This window comes from Phocoena sinus, chromosome 5 (genome assembly GCF_008692025.1).
Source record: "Phocoena sinus isolate mPhoSin1 chromosome 5, mPhoSin1.pri, whole genome shotgun sequence".
In the NCBI taxonomy this organism is placed as follows: Eukaryota; Metazoa; Chordata; class Mammalia; order Artiodactyla; family Phocoenidae; genus Phocoena; species Phocoena sinus.
Window position 1 is genome coordinate 104,886,374 of NC_045767.1, and position 20,819 is coordinate 104,907,192.

Here is a 20,819-nt window from a genome sequence, read left to right on the forward strand (position 1 = left end):
ACAAATATTTTCTCTCCTTTTCACTTGATTGTTTCCTTTGCTGTGCACAAGATTGTTAATTAAAAGCCTAGTCCCACTTACCTGTTTTTGCTTTTGTTGCCTATGCTTTTGGTGTCATATCCAAGAAATCATTGCCATATTCAATGTCATGAAGCTTTTGCCCTATGTTTTCTCCTAAGAGTTTTATAATTTGGGGTCTTATGTTCAGGTCTTTAATCTCCTTTGAGTTATTTTTATATATGGCTTTGATAAGGGTCTAACTTTGTTCTTTTGCACATGGATATCCAGTTTTCCCAACATCATTTGTTGTAAAGGTTATATTTTCCCCATTGAGTCAATACCTTTAACACCGTTGTTAAAGGTCATTATATACACTAGGGTGTATTTTATTCCTGTTCAATTCCATTGTTCTATAGGTCTGTCTTTATGCCAATATCACACTGTTTTAGTTACTTAAGGTTTGTAATATGTTTTGAAATCTGAAAGCATGAGTCCTCCACCTTTGTTCTTTTTTTTCAAAATATGTTTGGCTATTCAAGGTCCTAAGAGATTACATATGAATTTTAGAACTGTTATTTTTTCTATTTCCACAATAAATGCCATTTTGGTTTTGATAGGGATTATGTTGATTGTTTTGAGTAATGTGAACATCTTAACAAATAAAGTCATCCAATCCATAAATATAAAATGTTTTTCCATTTGTTTGTGTCTTCTTTGATTTCTTTCAGTGATGTTTTGTAATTTTCAGTGTGTAAGTCTTTTGCTTCCTTGGTTAAGTTTATTCCCAAGTATTTTATTCTTTTTGATGCTATTTTAAATGGAATTGTTTTCTTAATTTCCTTTTCAGGTTGTTCACTGTTATTGTATAGAAATGCAACTGCTTTTTGAGTGTTTATTTTGTATCCTGCAACTTTGCTGAATTCATTTATCAGTTCTGATAGTTTTTGGGTGGACTCACTAGGATTTTATACATATAAGATTGTGTTATCTGCAAACAGAGATCACTTTACTTCTTTCTTTTCAACATGTATACCTTTTGACTCTTTGTCTTGCCTAATTTCTCTGACTAGGACTTTCAATACTGTGTTGAATAAAAATGGTGAGAGCAAACATCCTTGCCATCTTCCCGATCTTAGATGAAAAGTTTTCAGTTTTTCATTGAGCGTGATGTTATCTGTAGGTTTTTCATATATGACCTTTTATGTTGAGATAGTTCCCTTCTATTACTAGTTTGTTGAGTGCTTTTATCATGAAAGTGTGTTGAATTTTGTCAAATGCTTTTTCTGCATCAATTGGATGAACATGTGGCTTTTGCCTTTCATTCTGTTAATGTATTTAAAGTTTTATAGTTTCTTCTCTTCTGAACCCAGATAGTCTATAAAAGTTTTAGTTGTTTTCATCAATATTTCCCATGAGCAGATTTAGGTACTTACTGTGGGAAGAACAGGGCTGCATATAGGGGGCTTTATATGCATAGATAATTTGTAATGTACATGCTTGCAAACTGGAACTGCCCATTTCTAATAAGAGAATTGTAAATTTTTATGAAGTTTTATGAAAAGCACAGTTAATTCACTCTTCTAATGTAGGTAAAACAAATGAAGATTAGTAAGTGACCCCATCTATGGTCTGTCTGAAAGAATGTTCAGGAAGAGGCTACATTGCTTAATGGCCTGGTTGTGGAAGGAGAGAATTGTTAACTCTCTGACCACGAAGAAAGATCAAAAGAATGGGTGACTGACATCCATACAAATGGAAGGCAGATTATCTCCGTAGATTAAATGAGCCAAAATTCATCATTCTACCCCCTGAGTTTGAATATATCTACTACAAGATGTCCTTGACCTTTTAAAATTGAATCATTTTTTTTAAACTGGAAAAAACAAAATTTTTCGAAAACTACAGGGTTTTTTTTTCAAAATAGGAATAGAAAATAGTGAATACTCCATTAGTACTGAAGTACTGCAGAAGTTGTAACACTTCACTAATTTGGACTTACCTACTTAATGTATCTGTTGATTTGTGTAGCAAAGTTGAAGAATAACTTTTCTCGGTGCTACCCTATAGCTCAACTTCCCCTTCAGTTGCACTGGCCTAGCTGGAGTTGTATTTTATTAAGTGTGTGCAAGCTCTCACTTTTGATGATTAGTTCCACCTCCCTACCTTCATCTCAGGTAGTATACATATTGAGTTTTGTAGAGACTTAGATTTGGCTTTAAAAGAGTTCCAGTATCTATTTGAGTTATCTGGGTTTTATCTAAAGATCACCACTCCTACCTAGAAGCTAGGGAGGTAAGTCATAAGTTACTTATAGATCATGTCACACCTCTGTTTACCATCATCCACATATTAAGAGTTTTCCTCAGGTTAAAAGTTAAACTTTGACACTCAAACAAAGCATCCTCCCATCTCAGGGTTGCTGTATTTCTTAAAGTTCTTTCTGTCTGTGACTCTCTACTCCCAGGTAACCACATTTACCTCGCCTTCACTTCCTTGATGTTTGGCTAAAATGTCAACTTCCAAGTGAGCTTTTCTTTGATCACTCTTTTTAAAAGCTATCCCATCAGTGGATAATCAATATCCATCTTCTCTTCCTTATTTTTCTCCAAAGTATCTGTCACTATCTCAGTTAACAATCTTTGTTAAAGTCTTTCTTCCTCCATTAGAATGTGAGAATCTTAAGGGGAGGAATTTTTGTTTCTTTTATTTACTGCTATAAATCCAGGCCTATAGGTCTATAACAATGCTCAGTAAATTTTTTTTTTGGCCACGCTGCACGGCATGCAGGATCTTAGTTCCCTGACCAAGGATCAAACCCATACCCCCTGCAGTAGAAGCGTGGAGTCCTAACCACTGGACCATCAGGGAATTCCCAGTAAATATTTCTTAAAGGAAGAAAAAGTAGAGCTAAAATATTGTTCTTTTAACCTGCAGTTTAAATAAAATTTTTCATTTAAAATTTTTGGAAAGAAGCTGTCCCATCATTCATCCCAGTTTCAAAGTTTGTTTGTTTTTTTAATAATTATATTTCTTAATTTAAAATACTTTTATAAAAAGTGTCTCTCTTTATACAATATTTCCTCACCATTTAGAATAGTCTCCCAATCCATTTAACTTTTAAGCTCAGTTACTTTCTTTAGAGCTACAAATGTTAATATTCATTGCAAAATTAGACTGTATCTTTAGTTTACTATATCCACAATTTTTAGTCATGCACAGCAAGTTTGTATCACAACCTTGGGTGTGAAAAACTCAGTGTCTTAGCATTATTAGTGCATTGCTTAGTTGTTTTTTTTTTTTTTTTTGCTTATAAATTTTACCATGAAGTTTTTACACATATAGTGTATAGTATATGTGTGTGTTTGTATTTATGTGTGTGTTACAAAATTATTTTGCTTTAAACTTCCTAAAATTTGACTCTTTGTTTTTCCTTGTTCTTGTAACATATACTGTGATAATTTGACTTCAAAAAATACTTAGGTTAAATTAGTAGTTTAATTTAAAAATAGTAACATACTTGTTTTGTTTGACTTTTACAAGTTTAGTAATCTAAAAAATATTTATTATAAGCTGTTCTTAAGAAAATAGATCTCTATGAGGAAGAATTGTTTGACAACTTGGTAATTTAAGTGTTTTTAGATCTTGAGCTACCAAAACAAGAACCATAGTGTACTTGATAAGGACTATATAGAATTTTAGCTTTTAAAAAACAAATTATATACATTTTTAAGGAAAAAGTGAATGCCATCACTGACTTTATATTAGCCATACACATTTAGCACACAATTTTCTTCTACTTTGATGAAAGTGTTTTGAAGGTCTGACACACTCTTTAAATCTTAACAGTGATATATTTCTCCTTTGATGGGTTTGAGTTTGAAAAAAAAACATATTTGTAAGGAATATATGTGTTTTAATGTGGTGACTTATGTGTGACTTGCTTCTGACTTTTTTCAGGGGGATGTTTCTGGATACCATTCTCCCCTCACGTGATGATAATGGCATACGTCCAGCAATTGGTCAGCGAACCCGTTTAAGCAAAGGAGATATTGCACAGGCAAGAAAGCTGTACAGATGTCCAGGTATTGCACCACCCAAACTCAGAAGCATAATTGTGCCTGATAGTGCTCTTACAGATGAATAAGCCACAATTTTTTTTTTTTTTTTCGGTACACGGGCCTCTCACTGTTGTGGACTCTCCCGTTGCGGAGCACAGGCTCTGGACGCGCAGGCTCAGCGGCCATGGCTCACGGGCCCAGACTCTCTGCAGCACGTGGGATCTTCCCGGACCGGGACACGAACCCGTGTCCCCTGCATCGGCAGGCAGACTCTCAACCACTTAAAGGAAGGTCTTAATAACAATGTACCAAGAGAACACTAATGCCTTACTGGTCCAAGAAAGAAAAGATTCTGCTTCCAAACTGGAAATACTTATTACTCTATGCACCTCCTATATACTCAAAATGCTTGAAATAACTTATATCAAAGATACATACTTGGGCTTCCCTTGTGGCACAGTGGTTGAGAGTCTGCCTGCCGATGCAGGGGACAAGGGTTCGTACCCTGTTCTGGGAGGATCCCGCATGCCGCGGAGCAGCTGGTCCCGTGAGCCATGGCCGCTGGGCCTGCGCGTCCGGAGCCTGTGCTCTGCAACGGGAGAGGCCACAGCAGTGAGCAGCCCATGTACGACACACACACAAACAATAAAAGATACATGCTTAACACAGCTTTTCCCAAATTTTTTTGTTTATGGAAACTAATACCTATGGAATTCACTTTTTGTTCCAGATACTAAGATCACAAGTAGTAAAATAACTAATAAAGTTTTAACTGGCTGCTATTCTAATAATTTGTGCAGACATTCAGAGATAAGATGGGTATATTAATCATTGAAGTTTTGCATAGGCTTTGCTTAAATTTTATTTATATATATATTTAATTATTGGGAAGTTATATTAACTAAGTTTACTGTGATTATTGGTCCCAGTCCAGGAAACTTTCTTTGTAGAGTACAAGAGAGGGCTAGCTGATTCATTAACAAGTGTAATATTTGCTCATTAACATATAGAAACATCTTCATGGGGCAGAGAATGGTCTTCGTCTTCCCTTTATCCCGGTAATCAGCAGTCTGCTTGTGAAAGAGATCCTCTCTGGGGTGTGTGAGTGGTGGTGCATCTTCTTCTCTTCATAAATGATTCATTTGTTCTCTTGTTCTCTCTCTTTTGGGGGACCTTCTTTTTCTCGTAACTCTCATTTTCTAAATGTATTCTTCTCTACTTGGATCTAATTTTAGGATTACTTTCCTTTTTAATTTCTAAACTCCTGAAGCTGAACTCTTCTTCTAATACAGTCTCTTGTCTTTATTTGCATTTTCTCTTGATATAGTTTTTCTGTGGTCCCATGAACTTTTGGCTTATAACTACTTCATACTTCTGTCAACTGTCAAACATAATATTCTCTCAGTAAATCTTCTTTAATTAAATGTCAAGTAACATAATAAAACTAGGAAAAAATAAAGTAAATTAATATCTAAAAATAAAGGAGCTTCTGAGGATTAGAATGTTCATTATTATATAAAAGTGTATGTGTATTCACACATGAACCCACATACAAATCTATGTTTACAAATTTTAAAGTGTTGTTAAACATAGAGTATATCCACGTCTATGGATGCACATCTGTGTGGTTGTAGGGATGGAAGACCAGTTTCAGTGTTCATGGAATTCGAATACTGGAAACTTTCTAAGCACTCATACATTAAATTTATTTTTCAATTAATATGAGGTTATTTTTAGTTACCTAAAATATTAATCTCTTTAATTCCTTATATAATGCTCTGAGATTCCAGCCAGAATACTCTTGATATATGTGCTTATGTACAATTCTTGGCTAAAATATATTGCCAACATGCAAAAAGAATTTAGCTATTTTCCCACTTATTCATGGACCCATTTATTCTTCTCCCATAAAACATTCCTTAGTTCAGTTGATGGTACCACACATAGATCTTCCCAAACCACAACCTGGAGGGCATCCTTACTTACTTCCTCCTTTTGCCTCACTTCCCACAACTAGTCAGTCCTGCTGCCTTCTTGGTATCGATCTCACGTACTTGAAGTGAATCCCCTATCCTAAGGATCCTCATCTTTTGTCTGGACTGCTTCAATGCTTCCTAAATAAGCTCTTCCCTCCATTCTTACATCTCTTTAGTTCTCTGGCCACACTGCTGTTCAAGTGACTTTTCAATATGTAAATTTTATTCTGCTTATTTTAGGATAAAGGCTGATTTCCTTCTCAATGTCTCCTTCAAGACTTTCCCCTGTCTCTTCTCCCAGGCTCTTCTCTAGGTATTTCCCTTACAACCTAGTTTCTCACCTCTACTTCATTCAGCCCCTGACACTACAGTAAGCTTGCCTTTTGCTTCTTCCTCCAGCCAGAAAACTCTTAACTGCCTCCTGGCTAAATCCTAATTCATATTCAGAATTTGGCTCCTATGTAACCTCCTACTTAAAAACCCGCTGGTCTCCCAGGAATCCCATGTTGCTAAATACTTTATTTGATTCTGGCCTTATGTCTTACTCCTATAATCATCAATTTACTTGTCATTTCCCACATTAGAGTATAATTAGAGTATAATCTTTAGGATTGGAGTTAGGCTTTTTCCTCAGGGTATTCTGAATCAGATATGTTAGGTGCTCAATAAGTAGTTGTTGTATGAATGAAATAGTTGCTTTAATATGGGAAAAGTACTGCACCAGATATTATGGCCACAGAGAAGGAAGCACAGATTATACACACAAATAGCCAATTATCTGTGGGATTATACAGACAATATTACTTGTTGAGGAAGTAAATCTCATCAGTAAAGGATGCTAAAGCAGTTCTGAGAGGGGTGCCTAAACTGAGCTGCACCCTGGAATGAGGAAGGTTTCTTGGAGTTGGTATTTGTGCTTCATCTTCAAAGATGATTCAAACTTGGCTAGGGAGTTACTATTGAAATAGATTTTAAAATATTTCAGTAATTAATCTCACCATTATGGCTCAGATGACTTGGGATTTCTTTTAACATTCCTTATCTTAAAATACTTTTAAATCTAAATTTTATTTATTACATATAAAAGTTTAAGGGAGGGCTTCCCTGCTGGCGCAGTGGTTGAGAGTCTGCCTGCCGATGCAGGGGACACGGGTTCGTGCCCTGGTCCAGGAAGATCTCACATGCCGCGGAGCGGCTGGGCCCGTGAGCCATGGCCGCTGAGCCTGCACGTCCGGAGCCTGTGCTCTGCAACAGGAGAGGCCACAACAGTAAGAGGCCTGCGTACCGCAAAAAAAGAAAAAAAGTTTAAGGGAGCCATGGATGTATGAAAAAGTTAATTAGGTAGTGCTAAGTTGATTAGATATAGTTTTATTTCTTCCCCTCCTCCAGAGTTTATCAAGATTTTGGGGGAAGAGATTTATGTAATACATTATTGTCTGTTTTATTTAGAGTTAGTAACATTATAAATGTGTTCTTATAAAAAAATGGAAAAAGGATTCTCAATCTTTGATATATGGTGGATGTTGCAGACATTTGCTTGGGAAAATATCTGTAGATGTAAATACAATCAGCAGTATATTTAACCATATTGTTAATAATACAAGAATTTGTAATAATTTCTCAGCCACACACAATCAAAGTAGCATTTATACAATTCAAACATAATTTTCTATCTTGGAAGAGGTAAGTTACACTAGAATCATGTGATGCAAAAGTGAGATGGATCATAGAATAAAGAACTTTTTATTATTAACTATTTTTTAACTTTGGTGAAACACACATAACATTAGACCTGTCCTATTAACAAATTTCTAATTGCACAATACAGTACTGTTAACTATATACACATTGCTTTACAGCAGATCTCTAGAACTTTTCCAGCTTGCATGACTGAAACTGAAACTCTATACCTATTGAACAGCATCTCCCTGTTCCTGTCCTCCCAACTCTGGCAACCACCATTTTACTTTCCACCTCTTTGAGTCTAACTACTTTAGAAACCTGCAGTATTTGTCCTTCTGTGTGTGACTGGCTTATTGCACTTAGAGTAGTGTCCTCAGGGTTTATCCATGTTGTTAGCACATGACAGATTTCTTTCTGTTTTAAGGCTGAATAATATTCCATTGTATGTATATACCACATTTTCTTTATTCATTCATCCAGTGATGGACATTTAGTTTGTTTCTATCTCTCGGCTACTCTGAATAATGCTTCAATGAATATGTGAGTGTATGTATTTCTTCAAGATTCTGTTTTCAGTTCTTTTGCATCAATATCCAGAAGTAGAATTGCTGGATAATTTGGTAGTTCTATTTATAATAGCTGAGGAAACTCATACTGTTTTCCACAGTGACTGCAGCATTTTAATTTCCTACCAGCAGTTAAAGTGGTTCCAATTTCTCCACATCCTCACCAGCACTTGTTATTTCCTGTTTTTTGATAATGGCCATCTTAACAGGTGTGAGGTGATATCTCATTGTGGTTTTGATTTACATTCCCCTAATGATTAGAGATGTTGAGCATTTTTTTCATGTATCTATTGGTCATTTGTATGTCTTCTTTGAACAGGCTATTCAAGTCCTTTGCCCATTTTAAAATTTGGTTATTTGGGGTCTGTTGTTCTTTGTTTGTTTTTTTGCTATTGAGTTGTAAGAGTTCCTTATATATTTTGGATAGTAACCCCTTATAAGATGCATGATTTACATATGTTTTCTTCCATTCCGAAGATTGCTTTTCACTCTATTGATTGTTTCCTTCACTGCACAGAAGCTTTTTAGTTTGATGTAGTCTCCCTTGTCTATTTTTGCTTTTAAAGCCTGTACTTTTAGTGCCAATATCTGAGCAATCATTGCCAAGATCACAGTTATGGAACTTTTCACATATGTTTTTTCTTCTAGGAATTTTACAATTTTGGGTCTTCCTTTTAACTCTTTAATCCACTTTGAGTTGATTTTTGTGTATAACGAAAGAAAAGGGTCCAATTTCATTCTTTTGTATGTGTATATCTAATTTCCCCAACACCATTTATGCAAGAGGCTATCCTTTCCTCGTTGTATAGTCTTGGCACCCTTGCTGAAGATCCCATTTTACTGTTTCGGTGTGGGTTTATTTTTGGCTCTTTATTCTGTCCCATTGGTCTATAAGTCTCTCTTATGCCAGTACCATATTCTTAATTACTGTAGATTTGTAATATGTTTTGAAGTCAAGAAGTGTGAGGCTTCCAGCTTTGTTCTTTTTTCTCAAGGTTGTTTTGGCTATTTAGGGTTTGTGGTTCTATATGAATTTTAAGGCACTTTTCTTCATTTCTGCAAAAAATGCCACTGGGAATTTGATAGGGAGTGCACTTAATCTGTAGATTGCTTTGGGTAGTAAGGATAACATTTTAACAATATTAAGTTTTCCAATCCATGAACACATTTCTTTGTCTCCTTATATTTCTTTCAGCAATGTTTTGTAGTTTTCACCTTACATATCTTTTGACTTATTGGTTAAGCTTATTCCTAAATATTTTATTCTTTTTGGTGTTCTTATAAATGGGGTTGTTTTCTTAATTTCCTTTTCATATTGTTTGTTGTTAGTTTATGCAACTGATTTTGTGAGTTGATTTTGTATTCTGTAATTTTGTTGAGTATTTTTTATTACCTCTAACAGTATTTTTTTTTTTGTCTGTGGAATCTTTATAATTTTGTACATATAAGATCATGACATCTGCCTAGAGAGATAGAAGTTTAACTTCTGAATTATGTTTCATTTTAGAGTAATTTTGATTAGGAGAGTGATAATAATTTGCCTTTGTATATTTCTTTATGCCTTTTTTCTCTTAAATAAGACTGCATTTTGTAGCTCAAAGATATATTCTAACAATTAAGCACACAGTCTTCCTACCTGTGTCAGAGGTATCTAAGGGTTAAAAAGAGCACTTTGGGCATCACAATACTTGACTCCTACAGAACAACTTTATGAAGTACATATTAATAAGATAGCCACTTTACAGAAGAGAAAACTGAAGTTTAAGCTTTTGAGACTTGCTTGTATGACATAATTAACAAGGGGTAATGCCATGACTCAACTTCTCTTTTCTCATCCACATAGCTTTCTGAGTAAATGGACAGACTATGTATTTAACTTAGTAGTACCATCTTTCCCTTGCTAATTTTCCTTTAGTCCTTTTAATATTAAAGTTTTTTTATATATCTTCGCATGAATCAACAAATGGCCAGGAAAATTGATGAAATTTTCTGAAATAGTGATTATGTAGCCTGGGACAGCCACACTTATTGAGGAAAATGCACAAATGATTATCACAACTTGACAATATTGTTTGTACTTCTTGAATTATAAGCAGGTGCTATATAATAGATTTACTTAATTTTTGAATTATACTCTGTTTTTTTACATTTTAGAGAGTTTTTTTATTTTTTTTATCAGAACCATAGTGTTTGTTTACATTTATGAGTCAAATATATTTAATTTTTTAAATTCCACTTTGGGAAATCCAGTACCAGCATTCTATGTGGCTTAGTGGAGTTTTCAATTATTTCAAAATTTATTTCTAAACTACTGTAAATTGCAGCTTTTTTTCTTTGAAACACACTCAATTCCCAAATGACTATTTAGCATCTAAACTGATCCTAGTTAGAAGCACATTGTTTGCATTAATAAATCTTAACAAATTTTCCTTTTTCTAAGGGTTCTTGTAATGTCACATTTACCAGTATCCTTAAATGATTCTTGGAAAGGGCAGATTATATATTTTTTACCTTGAGCATTTTTGTTTCATTCTGAAGTTGCTTTTATCTGCCTATTCATCAGAATAAACACTGCTTGCTCTTACTTTAAATTTATTTTGTTGTGCAAACATAATATCTGTGTTTCTAAATAAACATTTACATCTTATCAGACTGTTTTTACAGCTCTATTTTATGTTTTCAAAGGCATCATCTTTGTTTCTTCATTTAAATCAAGATATGCAGAACCATTTATAATTTATTGATTTGATGACACAAGAGTTCACTTGCTGGGAGCTATGTTTCCATAATATGGGAGTATATCAGTTTTTATTTCAGTCTCCTTCAGAGGGAAGGAGCTGTTCTTTCTAATTGTTGAGTGAAGGTTATAAACATGTTTATATAAATCTTTATATAAACTGGCTGCAGTATAGGAATTATTCTTGAATTAAGGATACTTAAAGCAGCCTAGGTTCGTGTGGCTTATACCATGTCTTGCAAAAACAACAAGAAAATCTATTATAGAATACTTCTAACTACAAACCTTGGCTGAAACAGTTAATTGTGCTCTGTTCTTGCCTTTGTTGAAATGGCCTATAGATATCAATCACACAGATCTTGAGGCTGTGTAGCTGATTATTATTTGCTATTTCAGATGACTGGTAATCACTTCCAAGAAATTAGAAAGGCTTAGTAAGAGGAAAATATAATTGCTTTTCCAGTAATTTCTACTTATGACTGACAGAAAACAGAGAATAAATAAATGTCTACATCTTATTTGAAAATTTGTGTCTTCTGTGATGTTTTTATCTTTCAATTTTTTTCCAGTTTATTTTGAAAAAAAATTTTCATTGTGCTTGACATTTTGGCACCTCTTATTGATTATTTATTCATTATTATTTAAGAGTTCTTTTTTCAACCTTGATATGGTATTCATTATTGAAATTAACCTCACTCTATACCAAATATACTAATGGAATGTTTCGTATGGTCCCAGAGCCACATCAACTAGGTATCCACTGGCCTGAAGCTAAATATGGGTGACGTATAAGTTGGCTACTGGCTTCTTGAGAATGAATGAGAAAGGTTTCCATGAGGAAGAACTTTGTGGTTCTTCAGGTTATTTATCTCATTATCTTGTTATATGGTTAGCTATAGTAATCCGATTAAGTATACTGAAATTCTAGTAAGAAAGAATTAAGTAAGAAAGAGAAATTACTTAGAAAGGAAAATTGTTTTATAAAATACAAATATATATTCTTGTCTAACACCAAAAGACTGGAGATTTTATTTACGAGGCCAATGTCTTTCATAAAAATTAGAGAAAAATCTTATCTTTTTCATCTTTTAAAAAAAATCAAACATTTTTTTTTCTTTCAGCATGTGGAGAAACCCTACAAGAATCCAATGGCAACCTTTCCTCTCCAGGATTTCCAAATGGCTACCCATCTTATACACACTGCATCTGGAGAGTTTCTGTGACTGCAGGAGAGAAGGTAGTTTATCCCATCAAGAGTTCTCCTTTAATCTCAGATGCAAAGGTTCATTTTCTTTCAAATATAATTCACTTTGTTTTTTATTCTTGTTTGATTAATAAAATAGCTCAGAAATTTTATAATGGAAATTACTCTAACTCCAGGAATTTTTTGAAAGATGTAATTTTAAAAGAAATGATAAATGGTCTAAAAGTGTTGACATAATACAAATTATGTACTCAGACACACTGAAATTAAGTTAAAAGTCAGTATCATATGGATAACTAGAAAAATCCCACACATTTTAAAATTGAGAAATATACATCAAATATCCAATTCATTCAAGAAGATATTGTGATTAAAATTAGAAATTATTTTCAATTATAACAAAAATACTGAGAATACCAAACCTGTAAGATTCACCTAAAGCAGTACTTAGAAGGAAATTCACAGACCTAAATGCTGATATTAGGAAATAAGAAATACACAAAACTAATGAGATTGACATCCACATAAAGAGACTAGGAAAAGAGCAATAAAATAAATGAAAAAGTACATAAAGGAGGAAGTAATAAATAAAAGATAAAGAAAATATCATGGTATTGTACAAAGTATGGACAAAGTTGGTACTTGAAACAATTTAGAAAAATAGAGAAATGGGTGAAAAGAGATCAAGAGAAAAAAGAATAACAGAGAAAGCACAATTAACTAATATTTAGAATAAAATGATTATTATAACCATAGATACTTTAGGAACCAAAAGAACATTTTGAACATTATGCCAATAACTTTAAAAATGTAAATGAAATGGGCAAATTACTACAAAATATTACTTACTAAGTTCTTATTTGAGAAGAAATAAAAAGTTTGAATGCTCCTATAACCACTAAAGAAATCAAATTACTATTTAATTGAATTATTAGTCAAAATTTTTTCAACAATGAAATCCAGGTTCAGATGGCTTCATCAGTGAGTTCTATCCAACAATCAAATAAGAATTAAGTGTAATCTAATATAAAGTCTTCCAGAGAATAAAATAAAAGATACACTCTCCTATTTATATGGCTAGCAAAACATTGATAGCCATCCTGATGACAAGAACAGTGTAAGAAAGGAAAAATTTAACCCAGACTCACACTTGAATATGTATGTAAAATCCTCCCCACATTACCAAACCAAATGCAAATATATATGCCTCTGTATGTATGTATGTATCTATCTATCAATCTGTAAATATATAAATAATATATACATATTTCAAGGGCAGATATATGCATGGATATGTGTATATAAGTATGATATATTATGTATATATGTTTGTGTGTATATGTATGTGTACATATATACAAGCACCATTAGACGAGTATCTCAGTTAAATCAAGAAAAAAAATCTATTAATGATTTAACAGCAACAAAGCCTGAGCAAACTAGGAATAGAAGAGTATTAATCTTATAAAGGGAAGCAACAAAAATTAGTGCAAATACCATTATCATTAGGGTAATTCTGAAAGTATTTCCTTTGAGATAGGTAAAAAACTAAGTATGTCCACCAGTCCTCTTCTTTTTTTAACATTTTGGTGGAAATAGTAGCATGTTAAGGCAAGAAAATGAAATTACACCTGTAAGGATTAAAAAGGAAGACATAAAATTCCTTTTATCGTATTGTTTGTTTGGTTATAGAATTTAAAATTATTAAGAAGTGAAATGAATAAATCTATTAATTTCTGGATTCTGTCTGGAATGCTAACCTTAAAAGTCTTCCCAGACCAAGCTTGTAATAATATCAATTTTTGTTTTTTACTAGTTATTAAATGATTTTTATCCTTCGTCTTTGACTAATTCATATGGAATGACTCATACACACTTTGAGTTTTGGTGGAAAAGCAAATGCAGTTAAGAAAGTTTCAACTCCCTGATAATTGAGTGTTGTTACAAGTATCATGGGTATGGAGTTGTCCAGGATGTTGCAATACTCACAATGAAAACTAAATGAAACTCTTTTGTAGCATAAACAGATTTTATACATAAAAAGTTACAACTGACTTGTAATACATGAATGCATACATAATTCTTTATATAGTTATTTTTAAGCATTGTGAGTCTACGTTGTAATATAGTTATAGGTGTTGATCAATTTCTGTTTAGATCCTTTGAATAAGCCCCTGAAAACATATTATGAAAATCATTATAAAGGTACTGAAGAGCAAGATGTAAAAGATGATAAAGCTTCAGAGAAAGTTTAAAACTGTACATGATATTTTTTTTCAGTTTTTCTTAGTTTTTTTTAAACATTTTTATTGGAGTCTAGTTGATTTACAATGTTGTGTTAGTTTCAGGTATATAGCAAAGTGAATCAGTTTTACATATACATATATCCACTCTTTTTTAGCTTCTTTTCCCATATAGGCCATTACAGAGTATTGAGTAGAGTTCCCTGTGCTATAGAGTAGGCCCTTATTAGTTATCTATTTTATATATAGTAATGTGTGTATGTCAATCCCAATCTCCCACTTTATCCCTTCCCCCACCTTACCCCCTGGTAACCATAAGTTTGTTTTCTACATCTGTAACTCTGTTTATGTTTTGTAGATAAGTTCATTTGTACCATTTTTTAAGATTCTACATATGTTATATCATATGACATTTGTCTTTCTCTGACTTATTTCACTTAATATGACAATCTCTAGATCCATCCATGTTGCTGCGATATACATGAGTTTTTAAAATAAAGCATTGTAGAATATGGAAAGTTTTGGCACAAGATTAATCAAATTAAATCAGTTTGTAAGAGCAAAATAATACCTGGAAAAAAAGTTTCTCCTATCTAATTGCAGTATCTGTACCATCAGCATTCAAAGTTTACTCAGTTTTCTTGTATGTAGGATTACTAATAAAATGGTATTTTCCAAAATGTTGCAAATAGGAAGAAATAAACAAATCTATCATTTTTTCTCCTATATTTTTAATATTGTGCACAATGATGAGCAAATAAATTTATTGTTATAAGTGGCCAATGAACAATATTAACTGTTTTTTATTCTTATATTTTTATTATTTTCTTTCAATATTTAAGTTCATTCTGCTCTTCTTTTTTATTTTATTGAAGTATTGTTGATTTACAGTTTTATATCAGTTTCAGGTGTACAGCATAGTGATTCAGTATTTTTATAGATTATACTCCGTTAAAATTATTACAAGATAATGGCTATAGTTATCTGTGCTGTACAATATATCCTTTTTGCTTACTTATTTTATACATAGTAGTTTTTATCTTTTATTCCCATGCCCCTGATTTGTCCCTCCTCCTTTCCCTCTCCCTTCTGGTAACTACAAGTTTTTTTTTCTATATCTGTGAGTCTGTTTCTGTTTTGTATATACATTCATTTGTATTATATTTTAGAATCCACGTATAAGTGATTTCATACAGTATCTGTCTTTCTCCATCTGACTTTGTTTCACTAAGCGTAATATTGTCTGGATCCATCCGTGTTGCTGCAAATGGCAGAATTTCATTCTTTTTATGGCTAATACTGCTATGTACATAGGAATATATATATATATATATATATATATATATATATATATCGCACATCTTCTATATCCATTCATCTGTAGATTGACACTTGGGTGCTTCCATATCTTGGCTATTGTAAATAGAGCTGCTGTGAACGTTGGGGTGCATGTATCCTTTTGAATTAGTGCTTTCATTTTTTCCAGATATATACCCAGGGATCAAATTGCTGGATCATATGATAGTTCAATTTTTAGTTTTTTGAGGAACCTCCATACTGTTTTCCAGAGTGGCTGCACCAATTTACTTTCCCACCAATAGTGTAGGAGGGTTCTCTTTTCTCCACATCCTCTCCAACATTTGCTATTTGTAGACGTTTTGATTATAGCCATTCTGACAGGTGTAAGGTGATATCCCCTTGTGGGTTTGATTTTCATTTCTCTAATAATTAGCCATATTGAGCATCTCTTCATGTGCCTGTTGGCCATCTGTATGTCTCTTTTGGAAAAATGTCTGTCAGAAGCTTCTTTTCGGTTTTTGATTGGATTGCCTTTTTTTGTATTGAGTTGTATGAGCTGTTTATGTATTTTGGATATTAACCCCTTGTCGATCATATCATTTGCCAACACTTTCTTTCATTCAGTAAGTTGTCTTTTTGTTTTGTTGATGGTTTCCTTTCCTGTGCAAAAGCTTTTAAGTTTAATTAGGTCCCATTTGTTTACTTTTGCTCTTATTTCTTTTGCCTTAGGAGACAGATCAAACAAATATTGTTACTATTTATGTCAAAGAGTGCTCTGCCTATGTTCTCTTCTAGGATTTTTATGGTTTCAGGTCTTTCATTTAGGTCTTTAATACATTTTGAGTTTATTTTTGTATAAGGTATGAGGAAATGTTCTAATTTCATTCTTGTAAATGTAGCTGTCCCATTTTCTTAGCACCATTTATTGAAAATGCTGTCTTTTCTCCATTGTATATTCTTGCTTCCTTTGTCTCAGATTAACTGACTATAAGTGTGTGGGTTTATTTCCAAGCCATCCATTCTGTTCCATTGTTCTATATATCTGTTATTGTGCCAATACCATACTATAGTTTTGTGTCTAGCCTGAAGTCTGGAAGTGTGATATATTCAATTTTGCTGTTTTTTCTCATGATTGCTTTGGCACTTTTGTGTCTTCTGTGGTTCTATATGATCTTAGGATTATTTGTTCTAGTTCTCTGAAAAATACCATGGATATTTGATAGAGATTGCATTAAATCTAGAGATTTAATGGGTCTTTTTTACTTATTTGGTCGAGTTTAACTCACTAATTTCAACCATCTTTTCTTTTATCATACAAACATTTAAAGCTATAAATATTCCTTTAAAAACTACTTTATTGGAATTTCACCAGCTTGACACATAGTATTTTTGTTATTTTTCAGTTTTAATTATCTTCTTCATCTTTTATCATTTCTTCTGTCCACATACTTTTCAGGAACATATTTTTTTTATTTGCAAACATATGTTATTTTTCCAATCTTTCTTTTCTTATTAATTTCTCCTAATCACTTTTTGGAGAAAGACTGTAGTCTGTATGATATCACACTTTGAAATAGCTTGAGGTTGGTGGTATGAACTTGGAATTGGCCAATATTCTTTTAAAAAAATGTATTTGCTTGAAAATGTCTTTTGTCCAACAGTTGGCTGCAAAGTTTTTTATATTCATGTTAATCTTCTTAATTGTGCTTTTTATATATTCTCTATTTTATTGATTCTGCTTCATCTATCAAATAGTAGAAAAGTTATGTTTATATATAATAATACTAAAATATTATTTGGTAGATTTATTAAATGCTCTTTACAGTTTTAAAATATTTTTACACAACATTATTATATAATGTATACATATAGTCTTAGAATATTACATCTTCCTGATAAACATTTATCATTATATATGAAATCTCTTTATCTCTAGTCATCATTTAGGTTAAAACTATTTTTTTCCTGATATTAATAAATCTACACTTTCTTTTGACTAATATTTCTGTCTGGTATATCTTTATCTTACTTTGCACATTTAGGCATTCAAGATATACGTCTCAAGTGTGTTGCTTTTAGACAAAGAACAGTTTTCTTTTATTTTTTTAATGAATCCATGATGGTAAGTTTTGTCTTTAACTAGAGTGCTTATTGCAGTTACATCTATTATGGTTACTGATGTATTATTGCTCCTTATTTTCATTCTCTGTGTCCCACTTGGTTTATTTTGTTCTATATTTTGCCTTCTTATATATTGAATTATGGTTTGAATTTCCACATTTCATTTTTTATCCCTCTACTGGTGTGGAAATATTAAATGTGTATTCTATTATTTGGTATCTTCTTCTACCAGCCTACACTTTTTTTTTTAACATCTTTATTGTAGTATAACTGCTTTACAATGGTGTATTAGTTTCTGCATTATAACAAATTGAATCAGCTATACATACACATATATCCCCCATATCTACTCCCTCTTGCGTCTCCCTCCAACCCTCCACATCCCAACCCTCTAGGTGGTCACAAAGCACCAAGCTGATCTTCCTGTGCTACACGGCTGCTTCCCAATAGCTATCTATTTTACATTCAGTAGTGTATATAGGTCCATGCCACACGCTCACTTTGTCCCAGCTTATGCATCCCCATTGCCGTGTCCTCAAGTCCATTCTCTAAGTCTTCTTCTTTATTCCTGTCCTGCCTCTAGGTTTTCCCATCAATTTCTTTTTCTTTTTTTAAAATTCCATAAATATGTGTTAGCATATGGTTTTTGTCTTTCTCTTTCTGACTTACTTAAATTTGTATGACAGTCTAGAGGTCCATCCACCTCACTATAAATAACTCAGTTTTTTCCTTTTTATGGCTGAGTAATATTCCATTGTATATATTTGCCACATCTTCTTTATCTATTCATCTGTTGATGGACACTTAGGTTGCTTCCTGTCCTGCCTATTGTAAATAGAGCTGCAATGAACATTTTGGTATATAACTCTTTTTGAATTATGGTTTTCTCAGGGTATATGCCCAGTAGTGGGATTGCTGGGTCGTATGGTAGTTCTATTATTATTTTTTATGGAATGTCCATACTGTTCTCCATAGGGGCTGTATCAGTGTACATTCCCACCAACAGTGCAAGAGAGTCCATTTTTCCCCACACCCTCTCCACCACTTATTGTTTGTAGATTTTTTGATGATGGCCGGTGTGAGATGATATCTCATTGTAGTTTTGATTTGCATTTATCTAATGATTAACGATGTTGAGCATTCTTTCATGTGTCTGTTGGCAATCTGTATATCTTCTTTGGAGAAATGTCTATTTAGATCTTCTACCCATTTTTGGATTGGGTTGTTTGTTTTTTTAATGTTGAGCTGCTTGTAAATTTTGGAGATTAATCCTTTGTCATTTGTTCATTTGCAAATATTTTCTCCCATTCTGAAGGTTTTCTTTTTGGCTTGTTTATGGTTTCCTTTGCTGTGCAAAAGCTTTGAAGTTTCATTAGGTCTCATTCATTTATTTTTCTTTTTTTTCCATTTCTCTAGGAGGTGGGTCAAAAAGAATCTTGCTGTGATTTATGTCATAGAGTGTTCTGCCTATTTTTTCCTCTAAGAATTTGATGGGGCCTGGCCTTACATTTAGGTCTTTAATCCATTTTTAGTATATCTTTGTGTATGGTGTTAAGGAGTGTTCTAATTTCATTCTTTTACATGTACCCGTCAAAGTTTTCCCAGCACCACTTATTGAAGAAGCTCTCTTTTCTCCACTGTATATTCTTGCCTCCTTTATCAAAGATAAGGTGACCATATGTGCGTGGGTTTATCTCTGGGATTTCTATCCAGTTCCATTGGTCTATATTTCTATTTCTGTACAAGTACCATACTGTCTTGATTACTGTAACTTTGTAGTATAGTCTCTTAAGTCAGGGAGCCTGATTCATCCAGCTCCACTTTTCTTTCTCAAGATTGCTTTGGTTATTCGGGGTCTTTTGTGTTTCCATACAAATTGTGAAGTTTGTTGTTCTAGTTCTGTGAAAAATGCCAGTGGTAGTTTCATAGGGATTGCATTGAATCTGTAGATTGCTTTGGGTAGTAGAGTCATTTTCACAATGTTGATTCTTCCAATCCAAGGGTATGGTATATCTCTCCATCTATTTGTATCATCTTTAATTTCTTTCATCAATGTCTTATAATTTTCTGCATACAGGTCTTTTGTCTCCTTAGGTAGGTTTATTCCTAGATATTTTATTCTTCTTCTTATAAGGCTAAATGGGAGTGTTTTCTTAAATTCACTTTCAGATTTTTCATCATTAGTGTATAGGAATGCAAGAGATTTCTGTGCACTAATTTTGTGTCCTGCTAATCTACCAAATTCATTGATTAGCTCTAGTAGTTTTCTGGTAGCATCCTTAGGATTCTCTATGTATAGTACCATGATATCTGCAAACAGTGACAGCTTTACTTCTTCTTTTCCAAATTGGATTCTTTTTCTTCTCTAATTGCTGTGGGTAACTTCCAAAACTATGTTGAATAATAGTGGTGAGAGTGGGCAACCTTGTCTTATTCCTGATCTTAGTGGAAGTGCTTTCAGTTTTTCACCATTGAGGACGATGTTGGCTGTGGGTTTGTCATATATGACCTTTATTATGTTGAGGAAAGTTCCCTCTATGTCTACTTTCTGGAGGGTTTTTATCAAAAATGGGTGTTGAATTTTCTCAAAAGCTTTCTCTGCATCTATTGAGATGATCATATGGTTTTTCTCCTTCAGTTTGTTAATATGGTGTATCATGTTGCTTGACTTGCATATATTGAAGCGTCCTTTCATTCCAGGGATAAACACCACTTGATCATAGTGTATGATCCTTATAATGTGCTGTTGGATTCTGTTTGCTAGTATTTTGTTGAGGATTTTTTCATCTATGTTCATCAGTGATATTGGCCTGTAGTTTTCTTTCTTTGTGACATCTTTGTCTGGTTTTGGTATCAGAGTGATGATGGCCTTGTAGAATGAGTTTTGCAGTGTTTTGGAAGAGTTTGAGAAGGATAGGTGTTAGCTCTTCTC

General features: G+C 33.1%; 1 protein-coding gene across 2 annotated transcripts in view; it reads left to right on the forward strand.

The window, feature by feature from the left end:
* The window catches only part of TLL1 (tolloid like 1), a 279,927-nt gene that overhangs the window by 140,472 nt on the left and 118,636 nt on the right, over window positions 1–20,819 (forward strand). For both annotated transcript variants that reach the window (XM_032632666.1, XM_032632665.1), the window contains 2 exons: window positions 3,958–4,082; window positions 12,142–12,257. In XM_032632666.1, the coding sequence (XP_032488557.1) occupies window positions 3,958–4,082; window positions 12,142–12,257 (241 nt within the window). The remainder of the gene's footprint in view (window positions 1–3,957; window positions 4,083–12,141; window positions 12,258–20,819) is intronic.